This window comes from Eubalaena glacialis, chromosome 4 (genome assembly GCF_028564815.1).
Source record: "Eubalaena glacialis isolate mEubGla1 chromosome 4, mEubGla1.1.hap2.+ XY, whole genome shotgun sequence".
NCBI classification, from domain to species: domain Eukaryota; kingdom Metazoa; phylum Chordata; class Mammalia; order Artiodactyla; family Balaenidae; genus Eubalaena; species Eubalaena glacialis.
The window spans coordinates 121,552,320-121,577,853 of record NC_083719.1 but is presented as its reverse complement, the minus strand read 5'-3'; the positions used below and the strand labels follow the sequence as shown (position 1 = coordinate 121,577,853).

At 40.9% G+C, this 25,534-nt stretch overlaps 1 protein-coding gene across 1 annotated transcript in view; it reads right to left on the bottom strand.

Moving 5' to 3' along the window:
- The window catches only part of KCTD16 (potassium channel tetramerization domain containing 16), a 278,902-nt gene extending 269,669 nt beyond the window's left edge, over window positions 1–9,233 (bottom strand). The window contains exon 1 of the mRNA XM_061188287.1: window positions 8,402–9,233. Coding sequence (XP_061044270.1) covers window positions 8,402–9,233 — 832 coding nt within the window. The remainder of the gene's footprint in view (window positions 1–8,401) is intronic.
- Between the last annotated feature and the right edge of the window lie 16,301 nt (window positions 9,234–25,534).

Genomic DNA, 25,534 nt, shown 5'->3' with positions numbered 1-25,534 from the left:
AGAAAATATTTGCAAATGAATCAACGGACAAAGGATTAATTTCCAAAATATATAAACAGCTCATGCAGCTCAATATTAAAAAAACAAAGAACCCAATCTAAAAATGGGCAGAAGACCTAAATAAACATTTCTCCAAAGAAGACATACAGATGGCCAAGAAGCACATGAAAAGCGACTCAACATCACTAACTATTAGAGAAATGCAAATCAAAAGTACAATGAGGTATCACCTCACACCAGTTAGAATAGGCATCATCAGAAAATCTACAAACAACAAATGCTGGAGAGGGTGTGGAGAAAAGGGAACCCTCTTGCACTGTTGGTGGGAATGTAAATTGATACAGCCACTATGGAGAACAGTATGGAAGTTCCTTAAAAAACTAAGAATAGAATTACCATATGGCCCAGCAATCCCACTACTGGGCATATACCCAGAGAAAACCATAATTCAAAAAGACACATGCACCCCAATGTTCATTGCAGCACTATTTACAATAGCCAGGTCATGGAAGCAACCTAAATGCCCATCGACAGACAAATGGATAAAGAAGACGTGGCACATATATAGAATGGAATATTACTCAGCCATAAAAAGGAACAAAATTGTGTCATTTGTAGAGACGTGGATGGATCTAGAGACTGTCATACACAGTGAAGTAAGTCAGAAAGAGAAAAACAAATATCGTATATTAATGCATATATGTGGAACCTAGCAAAATGGTATAGATGAACCGGTTTGCACGGCAGAAATTGAGACACAGATGTAGAGAACAAACTTATGGACACCAAGGGGGGAAAGTGGCTGGGAGGGGTGGGGGGGTGGGATGAATTGGGAGATTGGGATTGACATGTATACACTGATGTGTATAAAATGGATAACTAATAAGAACCTGCTGTATAAAAAAATAAATAAAATAAAATTCAAAAATTCAAAACATAAAAATTAAAGTGCTTAGCCCAGCACCTGAAGAACTCAGTGGAAGTTAGGAAATGCCATCATTTTTACCAATCACACCAGAGCAATCACACCGTCAGTGCTCTCCAGTTCTTCTGTTAAGAGATAATGTAATGGTATATACAAGACAGTGGCACCTATGACCATAACAAAAGTCTGCAGTGGGCATTTAGTTTCCTTCTTTGAGAAATATTTATGGAGTGCCTACATTTTTGCCAGGTTCTGTGCCAGGTATATCATGATGAAAGTGACGGACACAGTTCCTACCTTCACAGAGCTTGCAGTCTAATGTTACAGAAACAGTTAAATAAGCAAGAATAATACAGTATTATTTGTGCCACAGTAATGGAAAATAGGATCCTATGGAGCAAAGATAAGAGGTGCCTAATCTAGATATGATGGGCTAGAAAGGCTTCCCATAAAAGGAACCTCTAGATTGGGACCTGAAGTATGTAATCAAAGCAGGTGAAGGCACAGTTCCAGGCAGAGGGAACATTATGTACAAAACTGAAGAAGCAAGTGTATAACAGCATTCAGGAGCTAAAAGAAATGGGGTAGAGTTGAGGTTAAAAACGTAACGGGTGGGAGGGCAACAGAAGAGGCTAAGGACAGAAGCAGAGGTCATTCCACCAAGAGCTGTGATTCATGTTAAGGAGTGACATGGTCAGGCTCACATTTTAGAAATCTCACCACTTTTGCAGCAGGAAGAGGAGACCCAAAGGGGACAACACCAGATGTGGGTGGGAAGGAAAATTTCAGTTTCTTTGCAATAATCTAGAAAAGCAATGTCAGTGGGCTGGGTAGCATCAGTGGAGATGGGAAGAAATGGATGGATTTGAGACGGATGAAGGAAAAGAACCAATAGGACTTGGAGATTGGAGAAATGGTTAGGGAGAAAGAAGAGCCACTCAGGTTTTATTCTTCCCTGGGGAACTGGGCAACTGATGAATCCATTTACTGAGATAAGGTACACAAGGAGAGAAGAGGTTTGGGAATGTACACGATAAGTTCAGTGGAGCTTCTGCACAGTTGAAAGAATCCCAGAATACAAAGTCAGAATAGCCAGGAGGCAAACTTTCCCACTCAGAATGATTCTTCCTCCCAGTCAACAGGAGCCAGTGCACATCTTGGTAGGTTCACTGCACCCCTGATGATAGCCCGGCCTAATGACAATAACAGCAGTGGAATACTAGATAGTTCTTGGATGACTAGAAAGAAAAACTGGAGCCTCTTTTATTGCCTGCTGTATCATCAGAATCAACTTGAACAATGGAGAGAACAGATCCCAATTGCTATTTGTCCATATGATGATCATGAAAAAACTAACAGGGCTTCCTTGGTGGCGCAGTGGTTAAGAATCCGCCTGCCAATGCAGGGGACACAGGTTCGAGCCATGATCCAGGAAGATCCCACATGCCGTGAAGCAACTAAGCCCGTGTGCCACAACTACTGAGCCTGCGCTCTAGAGCCCGCGAGCCACAACTACTGAGCCCACGCACCACAACTACTGAAGCCTGTGCACCTAGAGCCCGTGCTCCGCAACAAGAGAAGCCACTGCAATGAGAAGCCCGCGCACTGCAATGAAGAGTAGCCCCCAGTCGCCGCAACTAGAGAAAGCCCACACGTGGCAACAAAGACCCCAACACAGCCAAAAATAAATAAAATAAATAAATTTTTTTTAAAATGGAAAATTTCATTAAAAAAAAAAAAGAAAAACTAACAATAAGGAGAGGTCCCTCCCTTGCCTCCAAAGCAGATAGCATTTCAATCTGTCAAAGCAAATTAAAAATGGACCTGCCAACGCTTGTGAAGATTTCTTGCAAGAAATTCTGAACCTGAATCTGATCAAGCCTTAGAATCTGGTGTTTAGCTCTAACAAATTTACAGAAAATACAGGGGTAAGGAAAAAAATGTGTCAATGACATCACAGAGATCAGAGAGATGGATGAGCGAAACCCAGAGTGCCATTCGCCATGAAAAATAACTTGGTTTCTTCAAACAAATAGATTGAAAAAGCAAAGAAAGAAAGAGGGAGAGAGAGAAAAAGGGAGCAAGGGAAAAGGAGGGCGGGAGGGAGAAATTAAAAGAGATTTAAGATTTTTGCCACTTTGTGGTATATGCCATATGCAATATTTTTTTAATTTTGAAAGAGAAAATAAATAGCAATAAAAGATAATGGATGGACCTCATTTGACTCTTGATTCAAACAAGAGTTTGACAACTTTAAAAAAAATACTGTGAGAAAATCAAAGAAGTTTGAACACCAACTAGGTATTTGAAGATATTAAAGAATTATTAATTTTGTATGTGATAATGGTATTGTTACGTATCTTAAAATTCATTTTATTTTAGAAACATATAGTATAGTGTTTGTGGATGAATGAAATGACTGACTTCTAAAATTTGTTTCAAAAGAATCCAGTGCAGACAGAGGAGAAAGTAGGTAGGAATGTATATGAACCACGATTAGTCTTGTAATGATCACTGTAATTTTTGGAGCTGGGTTTCTCTACATTTGGATGTGTTTGAAAATTTCCATACTAACATGTTTTAGCTGACTTGCCAAGAAACGCAGTATTTGAGGAAAGCTAGAGCAAAGACCAAAGGAAAAGAGCAATAGTCAGCTATGATGCAGAGACTGAGCATCACCTCTACATTTCTGAAGAACTGTTTTCTGTGCATCAGACTGGCACTCTCTCCTATGCCCAGTCACTCCTCTCCATGGTTTGTGTTTGGAGGTGTTCCAAATGGAGCTCTATGGCACATTCTCAGCTATTTCTATCTCTAATTCCTTTGGTAAGATCTAAACCTCGTTAGGCTATCAAAATCATTTGGTCTTCTCTTTCCAATTGTATACATACGTTTTTAATATATCGAGGCACTTGGGGGCAATCACAGAGATCTCCCCCTTTCTGCCTACATACTGACACTTCTCTTGCTGCCAAATTCATTCAGGATGCCAGAGACCTAGGAAGAAACGATTCAAATCATCTCCTACAAGGAATTGGGCTCAGGTAATATATCTTGTTGGGCATGAAAGTGAAAACGGCATAATAGGATATTTTACTAACATGCTTATATCCCTGTTACGTTGAGCCAACGGTCGGAGAACAGCATCTTAAAGAGATAAGAAAAAATGATACCCACTACCCCTTTCTTTTATCATCATCATCACCATCCAATATCTGCCCAAGCAGGGTCTAAACCAACTTCATGTTGAAGCTTTATACTTAGATTATGCTATATATTTAAATTATAAATTAAGAAGGCTCAAGTCTTAAGAACACTCCCTTTGGGATACAAAGTCACTGGATCCACAGTTATTAAAAGGTTTCTTATGTATAAAAACCTCTGAAAAAAGTAACACCATGCCTTGAAAATATTCTAAATAAAATGACAGAACAGAATTTTTACTGACGTCTTGATTATGGCATAGAGAGAGAACTTGAAAGCAGGAATGACTAAAGCAAGAGGAAGAGAGAATATCTTAGATGGAAAAGACAGAAAAACATCACAGAAAGAGGAGAGGCAGGTGTGGTAAAGACCAGACCCTCACAGTTTGGACTTCATTGTTTTGTGGCTTCATTTTGAATGTGCCAACATCATATTTCCATGGACAATAAAAATTGAAGCTATCATTGGTAACTTTTGAGGAAACAGGAAAAAAAGAGCTAGAATCATTTCAAGATAGATGCTTTTCCACCTCTTTTCCTTTAAAAACACACCCTCTTATGGAAGCTTTTAAAATCAACTGGATAAGTTATTCACAATGGCCAGAACCACCATTTCTTCCCAATACAAGGTCATGCAGCTGAATTCTAAGTGAGAAATCATTTCCTGATCTGCTTTTCTCCAACACTCCATCTCAATCAACCACCCTGAAGATATATACTGTGTACATAAAGCAATTTAGAAACTTTTGTGGAAACAACCCTTTAAATTTAAGAAAACCAAGTAAAGAGAAAAAAGGTTAAAATGCACCTACAAGCAGTAATCTGTTGAAAAGGCAATGAATTGGTGCCTCCGTAATTCACAGAACTTAGAGTTTATGTCTTTGGATCTTATGAATTAAACTCCCTATTTGTGGTCATGTTATCACAGTTCTATTAGAGGCAAATGCCTTTGAATCTGAATGGTTTCAGGCATTTGTCTGAAGTAACTCACTCATGAGTAGGATTAAGGAAATGTACTTAATTTTCTCCAACCAAGAGCAAGCTTCCCTAGGGCACTGGAAGAGGGCTAATAAGAGGTTCACTTATTTCCATGCACCCGTGATTTTGTTCCTAAGTGGTGTGAACGGCTATTGAGTTCAGTATCAGGACTTCTCATTTCCAAATTACTTAGCTCTCATTTCATCTAGAGGTGAATCAAGAAGGCATCCTCTGATGTTTATGATATTGCCTTCCATATAACACTTGGAGAGAAAACAGAGGTAATTATTTACCTAGGTGGGTGAGAAAGGTGGAAAAGTACCTTCTCGTTTTTTTTAATTAAAATACTTTGTGAGGCAATCCTAGGACAGACATTACTTTCTATATCACTCACATTTTTTCAGTTGCTGATAAGTGAATCATAATCCACAGTATCTCACATATTTTGGTGTGTAAGCAACGTAGACAAACACCTTCCTTGCTGCCCTTTTGAACACACACAAACATGGGTTGACTTTAATTGTTCGTAGTTCTGCAATAACGAAACACTCAGTCAAAACTGCCTGATGTTGACCATCAATTCTAGGTCCACATGAAGATTGAATGAGGCAAGAATCTAACCTGTTAATAATTGACAGATTTCCAAATTTCCCCTTGGAAAATCTGGAAGAAAATTAGGCAAACAGAGGAAGAAGGGGTCTTTCCCCATGACTGTCAACCACCATATGCAATGTATTAATTTCTTGCTGTTCATTTTTTACTGTGATCTGGATCCAGACAAAGTGACTCTGCATTATCCCTTGGTTATTAGAAGAGTCTAATTGCTTGGAGTTAATTTCTTGGACCTAAGAAGTTTGTCACTACATATCTGTATCTTTATCTATAGATAATTTTATAACATAGGAGGAAGTTGAGTTCCCCTGCAAAGAGCATCTTTTCTGTTAGTTGGTTGGTTGTTTGGTTTTTTCGAGGTTGGGGGAGGTGCTCACCAGAGACACACACACTGCCCCTTCGGATCTGGCTGGCAGGTGGTGGCTTCTGGGCTCCACACCCTCTGCAAAGCGAGCGGTGGCTTGGTGCTCACAGTTGGTTGATTGGCAGGGCTCGGAGCATCTTTGCATACAAGCAACTCCCTGCTTTAGAGCACCTCCTGTAGTTTTGTCCCATTAACCTGAGCACAACAGCTTGATGAATTAATGGTTATAGAGGCACAGTTGGCAGCTTCTAATTAAATAATTATGGCTAAGCAGCTGCACGGAAGCTGTCATGCACCTTAGAAAGGCAGCAGCCAGTTTTATTGATCCTAAGACAGAGGAAGAGTTAACACTTAGCTCTGGTTGTTAGGTACAAAGGGCAAGTATATCATATGCAGTATATGTGCTGTGCAATATGAAGTTGCTGTACGTTTGTGCTAGCCTGTCCATGGAGTGATGGAGAGCAAACCTTGGCAACCTCTCGGCAACCCAACAAAGAAGGAAGTGATTATATGATCAGAGAACAGAGTCTGTCGAGAGCAATCTAAAAAGGACATAGTGTTATATGGATGAGTCTTTGATGAACACAGAAATATCACTGAACTAGTAGGCAAATACACTCAGGTTCTGGGTATCATTTAGATGAGCAAGTGATTAGAATCAAGTGTAGTCTTTTTGAGGGGCTATGGCTGGTAGGTTTTCTTTTATTTGACTGAAGCTTCTTAAGAGGCTGTTTTCAAATATTAGAAATTGGAGAACAAGGTAAATATCACACACCTAGATTTAAACTCTATGATGCATTTTTTCCCCAAAAGTTAGAAGATATTTATTCTACAGAAACACAGATAATGTCAGACTCCTTTGTAGAAAGCTGAGACGCTAAAGCCTTATCTCTATACTAGTGGAAAATTCACCAGAAGGAAGAAAGCAGAATCTGGCAACTAAGTTCCAACACAGAGGAAGGTACAGATTACAGATAAAGGCCATAGGTAGGGATATTGGACCAAATAATGCTTGTTCCAACACATCAGAATGTTACTGAACTGCTGGCTGATTTCATTTTTCTACACAGGCTGTTCTTTCTATACAATCCATGTGTCTTCACTTCCAAAAACCAAATGTGTGATAACCCAGTAGAGAGCAACCCGGCTTCCCACAGGCCTTGTCACCAAGGTTCCCAGCACCATCTCCAAATGAATAAACACAACTGTAGGCAAAAACTAGTCCAGGAAATTCAGTCGTATCTTTATGTGTAAAGCCATTTAGATATTTTAATCCTCAAAATTTATGGATTTGCCTTAAAATAAGAATAGAGAAAAACTGGAAACATATTTCTTATGGAATTCACTTCACCCAACTCCCAGACCTGTTGAAAATCAGCAGTTCATCAAGCACTAAACTTTACAGATTGATTGATTGTTCTCCTTTCAGAGATCAATGGCTTATATTTAGAATAATGCCATTTCTTAAAATAAGGCATTCTGTACAGTCGTTTAAACAAATGGACTGACCTCTAAGAAACTCTTACTTTAAAGGCACAATTTAAAGGTGCAATTGTTTCCTTTCTTTTTTCCCTTCTGGTTTCCTTTTATGTCAGTGATTCTATCACCTCAGCTATCTGAAGATGACTGCATGTGACTGACAATTCTCAAGGATTCATTCCTTTTAGATGACTCCTAAATGAAGCTCAACTTAATTAAGTCTGCACTGCAACTCATACCTCAGTACAAATTGCTAAGGAATCAAATCACAGATCTGTAAAGCCTAGAAAAGCAAATTTCAGACTTGGGGTAGGGGGGAAGGGGGTCTTTCGTCAGTCTATACTGCCATCTAGCCAAGATCATGTCATTCAGTGCAACATCCATTTGTGTTTTCAACGCCCCCATGAAAGCCAGTCTTCAGCAACCAGCTTAAGAGACCCCAAAGTTAGATAAAAGAATAGACAGCAGCACTTCAGCCACTCTGAGTCTATCAACCTCCTGTGGACCAACAGCTAAGTTCTAATGTTCTTATGTTCACAATTCAATATCTGACAGAGACATACATGCCTGTTTTCATTCCACATATTACCTATACCAATATCATTTGCATCTTGTGATTTTTGAGGCCTTTAAACATTCTGTGATTTGACTGGAAAAACAAACGTTGTCTTAGGTAAGACATGAAAGCTGACTATAACCTCTAATCTTCTAGCTGTACCTCAAGGGTTAAAAAAAAAAACCAAAATAGTACTCCTTAGACATAGACTGAACATGCAGACATATATTTCTGTTAAGAGGATCCATACACATGAAAAAACAAAAAGAACCCGTGGTACTTACGATAGAAGACGTACTCAGTGTAACTTGACCAGATCTTGTCATCTGTATATTGGTTGACGAAAGATGCTGTCACTGAGGAGTTACAGGCCACCATGTGGAATCCACATTCTGACAACATATCAAAAGCCCTTTCCAGATGCCTGAATTTGAGATAAAATCTGGAGGTGTATCTCTCTGGGGCTCTGTCAGGGTCTCTGCTCTCATTCAAAGTTTCTCCAAAGACCTCCTTTGCCAAGGAAATCCTTCCACAAACCAAAATCCGGGGAACTCTCCGAAACTTGGCATCTGCCTGCCCCTCTCTGCCCATGGTGCAGGACCCCCTGTAACCCACAGTAATAAAACCCCACTTGCGGTCAGCAGGGAGTAGCGAGGAAGGGGGGCAGATTCTCGTGTCACTTCCTTGGGAGGCATCTTCAAAGTCACTATGGCAGAATTCATCTGGGCTTTGCTTGATTTCATCAGGGGACAGGAGTTTGACCAAGTCTGGGAGCTGGAAGTACTCAGCTTCCCTTTTCAGTCTTCCCCTTTCTGGAAAGTGATCAGGCAGGACCACCTGCCTGTCCCTGAGATAGTCCAGAATATAACGGAACAAGAATCCATCTCTGTCAATGAAAAACCTTCCCTTGGAGTCCTTGGCTAGATCGTTAGCTGTGTCTCTCTTTGGGGAAAACATTTTCCACAGGAGGGAATGAGGGATGCTTATTAATGTGGAATGGCGAGTGAAATAAACTTGACCCCCAACATTCAGCTCCACGACCTCAGGGAAGGAGTTGGGAACTGCAGCCCCTTGTTCTCGAGGATAATAACGACTACAGTTTCCACTCAGAGCCATTGTCCCTTTCTTCTTCTTCTATTTTGATGTGAAGGGTGCAGTTCAATGGAGTCAGAGCCTGATCCTTTGCACCAACTTGTAAGGGAGGGAGAGGATGCTACCTTGTTAAAAAACGGCCTTCTCTTACCCAGTTTTTCCCCCAAGAAAGCAAAATTTCAAAGAGTCCACAGGTGAAGTGATGCTGCAAAAGTAGTTTAAACCCTGGCAGGTGGTAAGCTATTACTTCATGGAATATAATCAACTCATCTGCATCCAATCTTCCCCCAAGCTCAGGAGGCAAGGCAGGCCAGGTCCCCAGTTACTGAGAGGTCTGTGTGAGGGAAAAGAGAGAAAATTATTTCCTCAAACCCGGCATGAGTCAGAAAAAAAGAGACCACTGGAGAGAGAAGAGGGAAGGAGAGAAGCAGGAAGGAAGGGAGGGAGGGAGAGAGGGAGGGAGGGAGAGATTATTTTACATAAGCAGCCCTGGAACTACTGATTTCAGCCATTCTTCAACTAAATTGTAGCTTCTCTCAAGCTATTTTGTGTCTACATATTTATCCATATTCCTCTGTCTCCAGCATTTAGTATTAAAAACATTTCTATTTGATTTCTGCATTAAAAAGGAATATGCAATTTTCAACTTCTAAAAGGGGATTTTTTTTTTTTTCTGGCTGGACAGGAAAAGTAATAATCCTCGGAACTTACCTTAGTGAGTGCTGGAAACAGTTCTTGTGCAGAAATACCCATTTGCAAAGCAGTCGGAATCCACAACCACACACAGTCTGGAGCTTGTCAAATCCCAAAGAGGTAAAGGACAGAGGTATCAATGAAAAGTGCCAGAGAGATGTGCTCTTAGAAAATAATCATATATATGTGCGTGTGTATATATATATATATATATATAAAGATGTATATAAATGTATATTTGTGTATATGTATGTATATATTCACTTCCAATCTCAAGTTAAAACAAGTCACAAAAAAGTTAAACCGTGACGAGAGGTGGCTGGATTGAAGAAGCAAAGCAGAGAAAAATATTCATCCAAAGCTTCTCCAGGAAAAAAAAAAAAAAAAAAAATCAAACCTTTGGAAAGAATCCTTAAAACAGAAGAGAGTTGCAAGAGGTACTGGGACTTAGAAGCTTTTCAGAAAGCCCAGAAGCAGAAAGAAAGACAGATGTGCCCTGCTGGGGTCCCAGGTAGCCACCCCACCTGCCGGCAAGGGCAAGCGGGCTCCCATGTTCCCAGCCAAGTGGGAGCCGGCGGCCGCAGCGCCGAAATGACGGCGAGGGGCTCGGGCTCGGGCTTCTCCGGCGGTGGAGCTGGGTGGTTCCACAGTTCCCAGTGCAGTTCGGATGCTGTTGTTTCAGCAGTGCAGGCAAGAAACCATCCAGGGAAATGACTATTACATCATCTTAAAGGAATATGGCTTGGAGAAAGCGGAGGCAGCTCCGAGCCACGTCCGCCTCGCTGACAGGTCGCCAGGACTGCACGGGGACGCCGCGCTCCGGCCGTGGGCACGCGACTCCTGGGCGCTCGGGGCGGGGACGCAGCGCTGCGCAGCCACTCCCCCCGCTCCCCGTCCTGTCCGGAAGTCTGGAGTTTCCAAGGGCCTGTGCTTTGCCCTTTCCTCCTGTCTTCAGACCTCCACCGCCACCACCATCCCCCAGAAACAACCCCCCAACCCAGTGGTGAGACGAACACAGCGATTTTTCATTAAAAAAAATCAACAAACATGCCCTTCACACGTGCACTGAATTTCTGCGGAAGGGCAAATTGCCCCTCTAAAGCTTGTTTTTATAAAAAAAAAAAGAAAGAAAGAAAAAAGAAAGAAAAGAAAGAAAGAAAGAAAACACACCCAATGACCCCAATGTTCAAGCTACAAAGTAGTTTTTTTTTTCCAACCAAAGAGGATGAAACCATATTCTCTCAGATGCCCTCACCTGTTTTTTCCCTTCTTCTCCATCCCTCTGCCACCCCACCACAGGAAATAAATAAATAAATAATAAATACATACATGCATAGGTACAGTCTCTCTGGAATTAATGATGCTCCTTCAAAAGAATCCACGAAGCACTGGTACCCTCAGAAAACCCAGGGTTTATATCAGTAAGTCATTAGCTTAGCTTCCATGTAAATTGTTACCTGCAACCTTTTTTCTGGGGCTGTTTCCTTACAGAGTGTCTCTTTGGATGTGCCCCCGCCCCCTCCCATCTCCTCCCAGGAGGACTCTGGTGGAAGACACGCCTGCAAAGAGACATTTTACTCCTGTCCCAGAGGGTTCCCTTAAGTGCATCATTAGAGTTTCAGGAAGGCATTTCCAGGGCAACCTAATCCACTAACAAAGTGCTTCCAGTTGATCCTGCCAGTCAATAATGGCCCAGCCAACAGCTTACAGTAAGTCAGCCATTTCCCCTTTCAAACACCAACGTCTTAGGACTCACATTCCTAATGAGAATATAGTACTTCATCTATGAATAATATATGTGAGGCACACTCCATTCCAAACAACTGCTATTTTTAAAAAACGAAAGCCAAAAATGGAGAGGAAAGTATGAATTAGATAGATTTTATGGGATACACGTGTTTATTGCCAACTCTTGCCCCAAGAATTAGCTTGAAGATAGACTGACTCATGGGTAGCATAAAATAATTTCTAATTTAACGCTCTTTTCTTTCACTAAGAACCGGATTACTGAACACATTCAGAGTATTAGCTAACACTCCAACACCTGATTATACTTGACTTTGTTTCTTTAACGAATGTATTAACCTGTTCTGCCCTCAATCATTGGGATTTTAATGCTGGACCAATCAAGGATGTGTCTGTTATTTGATGCACTCATATCGCCATCTAGTGTTTTCAAACTATCAGTGCACATCTGTATCTGGCAACTTACCTGAGCCAGAAGTTAGATTTTGTTTTTTCCTTTATTTTAAAGTCTTTATAGTGGTTTGAGTATTTCCAGAAATGTTCTGTTCACCAAGATGACAAAGTAAACATTTAGTTGCCATCTGGTTAAGGGAAAAAATAAGTCTGAATCTATACCTATTAAGTACTGGTTTTGGTTGTAGTTAAGAGCAAATTATTTTGTCTGACAGAGTAGGCCAGTACGCCATGACAATAGCTTTGGAGATTAGATATTAAAATATTTGGGGGACAGTCTGACAGGAAGTGAAGAATGGGAGGAAGAAAAATCATAGTCTTTTAAAGATAAAAGGAACTTGTGAAATGGAATCACCATCTCGTCTTAAAGATATGGAAACTGAGTACCAGAGAGGAAACGCACTTCCACAGGGTCACACAGCTGTGGAGTAGCAAGGTAGGGGTTAGACCACTGCCTATTCAGAATGATCAATGTCCTGTTTTTAACCTTATGGATTCTAGAATAGGGATGGAGAGGTGGCAAGTAAAGAAAACAAGAAGAATTTCAAGATTATTACACATTTGAAAAAGAAAGAGCAAGTCATTTAAAAGAGCTTTTAGCATTAAATTGAGTTGAAAGGCTAAAATATTTTTACCATTTAAAAGAAGAGTAATCTGAATTTCAAAAATGAGGAGCTCTGTTTATTTGTCTGGGTTCCATAGAGTAGGCTACTTTTGAGACAAGTAGTTTTTAATGTTTTTGGAGAATGGACTGCTTGGAGAATCTTAGGAAATCTAGGAAATGAATACACAAGCATAAAAGTTCACATTCAGTGTCAGGGCAGAGCTTCTCAGAAAGGTCTGAGTAAAGAGAGGAACCAGGGAGATCACGTGGCCAGGGACTCACATTTCCAGCAATCCTCAAATTTTGACTATGAACCTTCTTTCTGAAATGAGATTACACACACACAGAGACACATTCTGAGGATTGAAAAAAATAAAACATAAAACATTCACCACACGACCTTAACCTTGTGACCACACCACCTGAAATGCACTCTGAATTCGTATTTCTTAATATTTTTTAATGAACACTGTAACTATCCCAGGCTTTACACACTTGTATTGCTGTATATTGTTTTGTGCTAAAAAAAAAAGTTCATTTATTATAATAAACTGTTAAAAATAAACAACTGTTTTGCCAGCCCTCTTTAGGCATATTTACTTTTTTAATCTACCTGGAGCCTCAAGAAATTGAGAGGTTCTGGACCTCTCATCTTTTGAGAGGTCAGGGGTTTGGTTCAAGATTGTCCCTAAGCCTATTCATGTCGGGTTCTGTAGAGCACAGGTTGACATCTGATCCGTACTCTTTCTTATTCCTTTAGTCTCTGGGATACAAAGGCTTGAGAAGTGGGCTTTGAGGAAACAAAGCAATACACCATATAGAGAGATTTAAATAGTGCTGGAGTAATCGAGTATGTCCCAGGGTGTCTCAGGAAGGCTGTCAGTAATCCCAGCTGTTTGGTGCCTGAACAAGAGGCAAGAAGCCAAGTCTAGGCAGTTAGTGTGTTCCTGTCCTTCGTGTCAGCAGATAACGCTGCTAGTGTGATTATTCTCTTCTGGCAGCTTTCCGCTGAAACACTGTGGGATGCCACACTCAGCCCGAAGGCTGAACATCCAGCAACAGATTTCTCTTAAGGGAAGAGCGAGGAAGAATGTTCCATCCTGTTCCGTGTAATATTCAAGCCCACAGCACATGAAGACACACCATGGGTAATTTGTGGAATTGATAAAACGTGTCAGCTTCTGTTTCCTGTTCCCCACTTTCACACACCCCCAGAGCTGAATGTTGAAGAGTATATTCTCAAAAGGACAATTTTAATTTTGGAATAATGGGATCACTTCCCACATCCTCACCCCCTAACACATCCTTAAGTTTCCTCTCCCCTCAAGCACTGATAGCTTTTATGCTGACTGTCTCTGTTATAAGGGAGGGAATTGATCTCATAAACTTACTCATACTAAGATGCAGTGCACTCATTGTGTTACATGCCCCAAGGACTCCTGAATTAGCACCATCATCTTAATAGCTACTGTTTATGGAGGGCCAGCCATAGTCATTACCTCTCTCCCAGCTCTCCCTGACTGGTGGTGTAACAGCACACAGGAGACTCAATGTCTCTGAGCCAGGGTAAAACGGAGAAAATGAGAAGACCTGCCTCCCAGGTGTGCTGGGCTGATAAAATACTATGATCTGCATGTTGGACCCCTAGCACGTTCCCTAGCTCTAGCTGAGTGCTTAATAAATAACAGCAGTATCCGTGATAGCGGTAGAAGCAGCCATATTTGTTGTTAGACTCAAGCTGAGGCACAAAGAAGTTACAGAAGATGCCCAAAGATTGAAATTCACTTCTACTTCCAAAATCATTCATCTTCCCACTGTGCAGTTTTAGGTAAAGATCATTGCTTGTTATAAATGTATATCTTAATAACGGGGGGATTTCAGGCTTTGGTGAGGGGGATGGTCTCCACTATCTTCTGCCAGACAAGGTTGCATTCCTGGTACCCTTTCATCCATTCCACACAGATTTACTAAGTCCCTATGTTGTATGCAGCACAGTGCTAGGTACTTAAGATACAAAGCTGAATTCAGTACAATCTCTGAACTCAAACACTCACAAACACACACTCATACTCAAAATCATAGCAATGGAAGACAAAGATTAAAAGGTTCTAGATCCTTGAGTACTGCCTCTTATTTGCAGAAAAAGATGCCTGCTGCTGTATTCAGCTTTGGGTCCTACATAGTTCACATATGACTTGGACAAGCCACTTAACTTCAGGTGGCCTCTGCTTCCATATCTATAAAATGAAGCTGTCTCCCCTTATAGAGATACTGTGACTGATGGCAAAAGAAAGATAAAATACGGCTGCCAAATCTTCAGAGACATACTGGGAAGTAACAGAGGAAGAAGGCAGCAAACAGCAATCTCTCTTGTTAAAATAAAGCCTCACAAGAAAGAATTGGGATTAGACTTATATCATTTTAAAGTTGGAACGGGAGACCCTTCAAGATCATCCACTGCACTCTCAGCTCCACCTACAAGTTTGAGGTAATAGCAAACGTTCAGTCAAATCACTTCTCTCATGGTGTCTCCCTGAAAATACTCTTGAACTTGACTCCCAAAACATAAATAATAGCTAAAGCTGTTTGTACCACCGTGGAGAATCTGAAAGGAAAGTCTGCCGAATAAAGTTCTTCCAAGTGAACTCATTTTGAGATCTGAGTTTTTAAAAAAATTTTATGCTGATCTGAAAAGCAAGTATGGACTGCTCTTCGCATATGAAGGTGACATCTTTTCTTTTTCTTCAAAACAAGGAAGCTTTTCTGGAACAAATGGTCCAAGTTAGGAGTGCATCGTTTGATCATGAAGTTGAGTGAAGCCAAGTCCACATATGTGTTTTGAAACTGTGATCTCATCAGCATGAAACCTAACCAACAGAAATAGACTCGTCCTTAAAATGGATTGGAGAATTGTTGGCGGGTGGGGAAGAATATAGCTGCCCAGCTATCAAACAATTGGTTCCAGCAAATACATAGGCAATATTTTAGGCATAACCATAAAAAACAAAAGAGGTCTACCCTGGCCGCCCCGTACAGTCCTACTCCGAGCAACCTGCTTAATCATGCTGTATCATTCACAGTGTGATGCTCCTTGTATATGTTGTGTTATGCATATTGGCACCATCCTTACTATGTTTGCTACACATTATGCAACATATCTCTTGGTAAAGGAGTAGTGTAATTTGTAAGCCAGTAATTGTCAACCTTTTATCTTCCACCAGGAAACCCATTTTTCAAACATCTCTGTCACCCTTCCAAAATATGCAACAGACAGTAGCAATATCAAATCCGCAAACGCTTAGGTGTTAAGTTCAAAAACACTTATTTATTTAAAAAGCGATCAGTCAGAAATTGCAATAACATGTCAGTGGTCTCTAGAGTGCCTTTTAATGTTTTTCTAAATAGTTTTATATATGTATACATGGAATTTATTGAACTCCCTGAAACAACTTGCGGGAAGTGGAGTTTGAAAAGCCTAGTTATAATGAAAAGGAACAGGTTTTAGAATCAGGCAGAGCAAGGTTTGAAAGAGGTACCTACCAGCTGTATGATCATGAGCTAATCACTTTACCTCTCTGAGGATGTTCGCCTCATGTATATATTAAAGATAGAAAAATCCACTTAGTGGGATTGATGTAAGGATTAGAGATAATATTCTGCAAGTGCTTGGCACATAGCAAATGTTCAATAGGTAAAGGGCAATGTGATTATATTTATGCTTGGCTCCATCACCTCCTCTCCATCTTCCTCCACTTTCTGCCTGCACACGATGGGTCTGTGTGAATGAGTGGGTGGGAGGGTACCACATTACTTATTCATACTGGTGATGTGACTGATCCCTTTTCTAAAAGTCTGCTTCTCCCTGCAAGGAGTGGGTTAGGATAAAGGAAAGGGATACTGGGAACTCTAAGCACAATTGTCCTAGGAGGTGGATAATTTGTTCATTTAAAAGCATAGTCACCTGCCTTAGAAAGTAGCTATACTTTCCAAAAATGATGAATAGAGGAAAGCTCATTCAGGATACCTCACATCATTTTACGGTGATCCAGCAGTCACTTTGGTGTAGCCACTGTTTGTAGAAGGCATTTTTCACAACTAAATCCAAACATGTCATACTCGTAGGTTGAAATGAATCTTACCAATAGCATCTGCAGACAGGAAAAGCAGGAAGAGAGAAGGGCAAAGACCAAATAACAAATGGAAAAATTTATCTCCAGGAACAAAATTGAATTGTTTTATTAGAGGACTTGAGAAGTCAAAGCTGGGAATTTCAGGCATGCTCTGAAATACCACTTTGATAGCCAGCACACTTTTTCCCTTGCCTTTTGAGTTATCTACAAGAAATCCAGGGATCATTTTTCATTCATCTTCATAGCCCCCAGCAGCTAGCACAGGATCTGGGTTCTGGAAGGTGCTCAATAAATGTTTGTTGAATTTAATTGCAGGAGCAAGAGTGTTTTCTCAGAATGGCACAAGAAGTGGTATATTAAGAAGCTGACAGGGTCGTGTCAGAACGAGCTGTTAGTTGGTAGTTGATTTCAGTTTGGCTCTCAAAACATTGAGTTCTCCATGCTGTCGACTAAAAAAAAAAAAATACACAGCCAAAAAGTTGAGAATTACGTTTTGTTTGGTGGACAAAACTCAGCACTTCAGCCTGGGACACAGCCTCTTAGATAGTTCTGAGGGACTGCTCTGAAGAGGTAAGAGGGGAGCCAGGATACACAGGAGTTTTTGCAACAAAGACCAGGTAGTGGAACTTCAAAAGATTACTGTTAATTAAAGAAAACCAGACATCTCAAGTTAATGAATTTAGCACTTTTCTTTTATGTATGGGAAGACGCAAAAATCTGGCTCCTTGAAATCACTCCTTTGATATGCACCTCAGCTATCTGGGGCCAGAATCCTGCTTTTCTCCATCCTGAATCCCTCCAGGTGCACAGCTGGGGGCGGCTGCAATGGCTGAGGGCTTGGTGGGGGGGCAGCCTGTTTGTCCCCAGGCTGAGTTCTCTCAGGGCTCACCACATGGGGCAGCTGTAGTGGTTTGATGGCTGCAGCAAAGACCCAACGCAGCCAAAATAAATAAATAAACATATAAATAAATAAGCGAATAAATGAACAAACTACCAGCTGGGACAAATGGTGTCCAGAAATTTTAGCGGGAAACAACAAGGTTCTGATCTCATGTGGTGTGTCTAATTTTCTTTACTCCTGAAATTTTGGTTCCAAACAGAAGACTGATTCCAAAGATGAAAAAGGGTTCCAAAGAGGAAAAATTAAAAGTTTTTCATAACAGCATCAAAGAATTGGCCCTTCATGAATCCACAAGGCTGAGTACTATAGATTTATATGTTTATGTTCCAGAATTTAGAAGCTTTTAGAAATAAGAAACTCCTTTGGAGATAAAGCTAAAAACCCCAGGGTTTTTTTTTAAGTGCTTAGATGGTGAAAAAAAATGTGATTTACTTAAAAAAAAAATCTTGACAAGGTACCAGGCAATTCTAATCCAGTCATTTTATGCATCAGTCACTCTGCATCCTTTCCAAAAATGAGTGTGGAGTGGAGTGTGGAGTTGGAAGTCCTGATAATGATTGACCTATACAGACACACACACTGGGCACAAGATTTAAGAAGCCAAAGCACACAGTTCAAATGTGAGTTGGGAAACATCACTCTTTTGCTGTATGATGCAGATGTGCACAGCTGCTGCCAAGGAAATCGCATGTTACCTTTACGGACAATGATCTGAGCCTCAAGTACATCTGCCAGTTATCCTAGGGCCTATCCAAATGACAGGCTGGTTTGCAATGTATGGTTCCAATGGCTGCCAGAGGATATCGGGCAATTGTTTGAAATACAGCCAGTGCTGTATATCTTCCTGATAAATCTGGTTCCCAATCATTAGGAAAAAGAATGCCCGTGAAAAATGGAGTGACGCGAGAAAAGATTTATGTATCTGATAGAAACTGGATTCAATCTGATGTCTCTTGACCAACCCCTTGAATTTTTCATATATGTAAATGAGATCTTGAGAGTAGTTCATACAGCTATGTTGTTGAAGTACCATCATATTGAACACAGAGGCTAAGGTTACCCCTAGATAGGATATCAAATAAAATCTCAAATTAAGATGGAAAATTAGAGAAAGGGCTAGGGATGGAAAACGGATGGATTTCTAATTTGCACCAAAGACTGTAAGCAAATGCATTTCTCTTATTGCCATTTTGCCCAAGGACAGTTGTGCCTATAAGTCTAAAGAAAGAAAGAGAAAGTAACTGTCCAAGGAAAGTGACCGATGGGATGGAGTCCACTTTGAGAACATCAGTGCTTCACAATAATAACCACCCATTCCCAAAAAAGTTCACCTGCAGAGGCACTGGTTCATTAGAGCCCAGATAGAGTCCTTCCACAGAAACCCCATTAGTTAATGACAACTAAGTTTGTTGAAGTCCAACAAAAAAAAAGCTTTTGAAATCCCACTTCTGCTCCATGCCTCTTATCATCATTCATTTACTGAAATATTTACACGTCTATTTGTACAAAGAACTATGTTAGGCACTGTAGAGGATGCAATTATTGATCAGACAAGAGAGTTGCCCTCAATACGCTGATAATCCAGTAGGGCAAAACAACTTATTCTGTGTTCAAATTGGAGATAGATTAAGTGATGCACAGAGGAGAGTGACGGTTGCTCTTAAAAGAAATGGAGAAAGTTCTATGAGACAGGCACAGAGCTAACCAAAAGGAAGTCATTCTTTGAAACTCTAAGGAACATCATGTCTAGCACAAAGTGCCCATTAATAAATTATTGATGGGCTAAAGAAAGAGCCACCTTGCATCCCTACACATTTACTGGGCATGAAGTCAGAGGCACTCATTTAGAATTCATTTAGAACTGCCCCAAACTGTGCTGATTAATTAGCGTCCTGATGCTCTCAGAAGTATTTTTGTAAGCCCATTAAGCACTAGTCCGTACAGCTAATTTGTATTTGGTATTCAGCCAACAAGGACTAGGAGCCATTTGTGTGGTCCTCCACAGTCATTTATTTATTCCACCAGATCCCTCTTTCTGCCATTACTTGTGTGGCAGTGAACACGTGGGTTCGAGATGGCTGACCAAAGGAATACAAGTGATGGTGATGAGGACTCCACCAAAGACCAAGGAAGATACTGGATGGTAGAAAGCAGGCTTCACTGCAACAGCTCCAAATGCCTTCAAGGAGATAGTCTAAGAAATCCAGATCAACAGACAATTGTTGCCTGGTAGAAATCCTTTGACATTTTGAAGGGCAGTATAAGCCTCAATGCAGCCTAGAAAGATTGCCCAATAACAGTATGAAGGTTAAAAAGAAGAAATCTATGGCCAGGGGCATATCACAAATTCAGGAGACTTCAGGAGAAAGAAGAGCAATTGCCAAAGTATGATATCAGTAGCACATCCCCAAGGACGTTGCAATAATCCCATAGAGCACCCATTTAGTTAACATAATTATATCCAGGAACAGATTCCCACAATAAATGGGGTATGCCTATAGTTTCAGGCTGGGGGGTGGAAGTGGAGGACAATCCAAAACACTATTTCTCTTTCAGATACCCCAGGAGCCCTGTAATTAAGGATATCCTGAGGGTTTGGGGAGGTTGACTTTCTGTAAGCAATAGCAGTTCTTTAAGGCAATTGTGTAATACAGAGGAGATCTAATAAAAGAACATGAGTAACTTTTTTTTTTTTTAATTTTTATTTATTTTTGGCTGTGTTGGGTCTTCGTTTCTGTGCGAGGGCTTTCTCCAGTTGCGGCGAGCGGGGGCCACTCTTCATCGCGGTGCGTGGGCCTCTCACTATCGCGGCCTCTCTTGTTGCGGAGCACAGGCTCCAGACGCGCAGGCTCAGTAGTTGTGGCTCACGGGCCTAGTTGCTCCACGGCATGTGGGATCCTCCCAGACCAGGGCTCGAACCCGTGTCCCCTGCATTGGCAGGCAGATTCTCAACCACTGCGCCACCAGGGAAGCCCAAGAACATGAGTAACTTTTGTTCAGCACAAAAGGACAACCTTATGAGTAATTTTGGTCACCTTGCATTACTGCAAATAAAAGTTGCCTGGTTTATTAACCTAACATTCACAATTTGGGGATGGGAAGGGAAAGAAAGCTACAAAGAAATACTAAAACAAAACTTAAGTACTAAAAATGCTTATTTCCTACAGAGGGAAGCATTCATGCATTATGGTTATAAGTGGGGGCTTTGGGATCAGGCAGTTCTGGAACCAACTCCCAGCTCCATCATTTACCAGCTGAGAAAGTTACATTAATTTTCTAGTCATGATTTTCACATCTGTAAAACAGGAAATAATTGGAATTCCTTATAGAGATTTTTTTTTTTTTAAAAGAGATTGGAGTTTATTTTTATTTTTTTATTTATTTATTTTTGGCTGTGTTGGGTCTTCGTTTCTGTGCGAGGGCTTTCTCTAGTTGCGGCAAGCGGGGGCCACTCTTCATCGCGGTGCGCGGGCCTCTCACTATCGTGGCCTCTCTTGTTGCGGAGCACAGGCTCCAGACGCGCAGGCTCAGTAGTTGTGGCTCACGGACCTAGTTGCTCCGCGGCATGTGGGATCCTCCCAGATCAGGGCTCGAACCCGTGTCCCCTGCATTGGCAGGCAGATTCTCAACCACTGCACCACCAGGGAAGCCCCTGCACATTTTTTAAGTTCTCTTTTTTCCCCCCTATATCCTCCTCCCCCTTGTTGACCTGATTCAGTCTCAGTGGACTATCACCACTATGCAAATGACTTCAAAATCTGAATGTTTGGTTCCCAGCGTCTATATACCTACTGGGCATCTTCACATAGACCTACCAGAACCTCACATTCAAGTCCAAAGCCAAATATCTCTTTGCCACTCCCATTCATTACATTCTACCACATTCTCTGAGTTAATGGCATCAATAGCCTTTCTCTACTTTCTAAGTGAAAACCCATTATCTGATTCCTCCCTTTCCATTAGCTCCTGATACCCAATAATCAAATCTATCCACTGTATCTCTACTATAAATCTTCCAGGTATCTTTTCTTTTCCATCCCCATTTGTTCTACCCTTGTTCTTTACCTTTTACCCAAATTCATTTGTTCAACAAATAATTACTGAGATTTACCATTGGCCAGGTGCAGCATTCAGCTGTAAGCGCTACGTGTTGGGGACCCAGAGATGAACAGGTAAACATGGCCCTTGCCCTCATGGAACCTTCATTCTACACAAGCAGTTCACACCTTAAACAAGTAAATAAATAAGCAAAATCATTTCAAATAGTGATATGTTATGAATAAATTAGAATGTGGTGACATGAAAAAAATGTCTTGGGTAGGGGTGGGGTTGGGAAGACAAAGAGAAAAGGATGGGACTCTGCGTAGGTGATACGTGAGCTAGGGCAAGAAGCCAGCCGTGTGAAATCTGGGGATAGCATATTCTAGGTGGATGGAATGGCAAGAACAAAGGCTCACATGTCTGAAGTCAGACTAAGCTTGGCATGTTCGAGGAACCAAGAAAGCCAGTGAGTTGGAGCAGAAGTGAGAGTGTAGGTCTGAGAAGCACACAGAGGTCAAGCTGTGCTGGTGATCATGTACTAAAATAAGCATGTAGATTTCATTTTAAGTAGGATGGGAAGTCATTGATAGGTTTAAAGTTAGAAGCCATGTGTTCTAGTTTACTTGTTTTTTAAAGTTGACATTGGCTGCTCTGGAGATAATGAATTGTAGGGAAGCAAGATTGGCCTTAGGGCAGAATAAAGGCAGTGTTGCAGGAATCCAGGCAATAGATATAGTGGCCCGAACTAGGGTGGAGGGAGGATAAAGGAGGAAAAACTGGTGAGGATTTTGGGCACATCATCGAGGTGCTGGAGGCAGTACTATTACACGCATCTGCTAATGTTCTCCCTCCTTCCAAGCTTTTTCATCTCAATTCATTCAACACAAAGCTGACAGTGTCATCCTTCTAAAGATGCCATCCTTTGCCCAGATATCTCAATTGGCTCCCCACTGTTTATAAAATAAAGTCCAAAGTCGTTGGTATAGATGCAAAGTCCCATGCTATACGGCCTTAACTACTTTAGACAGATATACAGGGGGGCTTGGAAGGAAAGGATAAAACAGTCCCAGAGCAGTTCAAAAGTCCTTCACAAACAGTGCTATTCACAGAGAGTGGTGCTAGCTTTTGACGTGTGAAGAACCAGCATTCACAACTCTTTAACTTCTCTTAATCTGAGAGGGTCTGTCGTAAATGGAAGAGCCACAATGTGTCAGCCAGTGGTTGTGATTTCGCTTCCAAGAGAAGACATAGGGAAGTTTTAAGAACTAGAAGAAATGTAGTAGCCCCTTAGAACACAAATAAATAAATTAATTAATTGATTTTTGTTATGAACCTTGACTTCACCCATTCCCCTGAAATATAATACCCAACTACAATGCGATTGAACGAATACCTCACAACAAAATCTAACGGTCAAGTTATCATGCTTCTTGTTAAACATATGATTTCCTTTCCTCTCTGCCTTAAGCAAGTATTTCTTGGAAATTAAAAATTCACGTCAGGATCTTCAAACCAGAGTTGAGAAGTCACGGTATTGACAATTCAGAGAAACAGAAGGGGGCAGTGTTACCAGACTCCTGCACCAACGTGAGGCCTTGAAGAAGAGAAAATGAAAGCTGCTCTGAGTAACCCTGCTCATACCCAGGATCCCAGAGTCTCAGTTTCAGTTGCTTGTTTCTTTCCACTTGCTAAGTCTCAAGACCCCAAACCAAGTTAGCAATGAGGCCCACACCTTGGTCTACCACTCCTCCATGTCCTGCCAAATCTTCTTGGCAGAAAATGACCACTTCTCTCTGAGGTCTCAAGAATACAAGCCCAGCTCTATCTTTACAGTAGTTATGAACGATTTTGCCTTTTACAGAATGGATGGTAAAAGAACTTCATCTGCATTGACCGTAGGAGAAAAATACTCTACATTTAACATGTTAGCATCAGACAGACCCAAAAGATTTTTTGCACTTCTGGGAAAATAGATATATGCAACTTGCAACTATATACCCAGAGACTTACTCAAAAACATTCACTGAATGCCTGGTGTATGTAGAAAACCAGAAAGGAAAACGTTCCAAACTTTGAGACAATTTAGCAGACAAGTCTAGAGACAGCTCTATGCAGGGAAAGGCTGGCAAGTGCCCCCAAAAGAGAGGTAAAAATTCTTAAAGGAAACTGAGGAAGAATTCAGCTGGCTGTCATCAGAGTTTAAGGCGAGGGAACAGTATAGGAATTAGAGGAAATATCCTGACTAGACAATGTTGTCATCGCACCTTAAAGGACAGTAGATCTAGAAAAACAGAAGCTAAAGGTACTAGGCAGAAGGAAAAAATCAGTTCAAAAAGTATATATGTGTGTGCGTGTGTGGGTAAGGAGGCATGTAGGCATTGAGAAAAGAACAGTGAATGATCTAATTTGGCTGGAGCAAAAGACACCTGTGAAGAAGCAGAGTGGGAAAGTCTCTGAGGAGTTAGGATATAAATCTGTAAACAATGCATCGTCACTGAGACTTTTTAAGCAGGAATGACAGAAACAAGGTTCTCAACAGCAGCCACTTCTACAACGTCCTAAAGAACTCATCCACCCTCCTCCCCACTGTCACCTTTCTCACCTCCCTTAGCTGGGACCTACCACTCAATGATCCCCATCAGTAGCCCCACTGTAGGGTGTGGCTTCGACATTGAAGTTCTAATCATTCAGTTTTTACAATACTTTTAGAAAATATTTCCCTCCCTACACCAACCATGGAAGAAAGAGAAATTAAGGGAAAAGGTGTTCTATGATTATTTGGCAAAAGCGAGGAAATGCACGTATTTATTGTACCCATTGAGAGACAATCAGTGAGGCTCACCTACAGCAGAGAGTGAAGATGCTTTCTGTGTGTTGTGGAGTGTGCGTGTGTGTCTACTCCTTCATTCATTCAACAAATATGGTTGATGATCTTCTGCAAAGCAGAAGTAGAGACACAGATGTAGAGAACAAATGTATGGATACCAAGGGGGGAAGGGGGTGGGTGGGAGGAATTGGGAGATTGGGATTGACATATATACACTATTGATACTATGTATAAAATAGATAACTAATGAGAACCTACTGTATAGCACAGGGAACTCTACTCGATGCTCTGTGGTGACCTAAATGGGAAGGAAATCCAAAAAGGAGGGGATATATGTATATGTAGAGCTGATTCATTTTGCTGTACAGCAGAAACTAACACAACGTTGTAAAGCAACTATACTCCAATAAAAATTAGTTTAAAAAAAAATATGGTTGAGCATATTCTATGCACCAGGCACCACTCTAGACATTAGGGATATAGAAGTCAACCCCAAATAGCCAAAGCCCCTTCCTTCATGGAGCTAGCATTTTAGACAATAAACATATCAGATATCAGATGATGAGAAGTATGATGGATGGTGAAAAATAAAGTAGGGTGAGGAGGATACCAACTACCGTGTTGCAGAGGAGGGGTGTTAGTAGCAAAGGGGGACAAGGAAAGAGGTGAGAGAAAAGTGTGTTCTTTAATAGTTTAAGCTTAAAAGCCTTTTTCCTGGCAGGTGAACTATAGTAGGGAATTGATTATTGACTCAATAATCAATAGTAATAATAATGTATGTAATAATAGATACCATCTATTATTGTCTATAGTGACTGTCACTGTAATAAGCAATATTTCTTTTACTCTTCACAATAAACCAGTACAACTTATTAATGTGATACTCTTAGGTGCAAAGGAATTGAGGAAAGAAGAAGGAAGGAAGGAAAG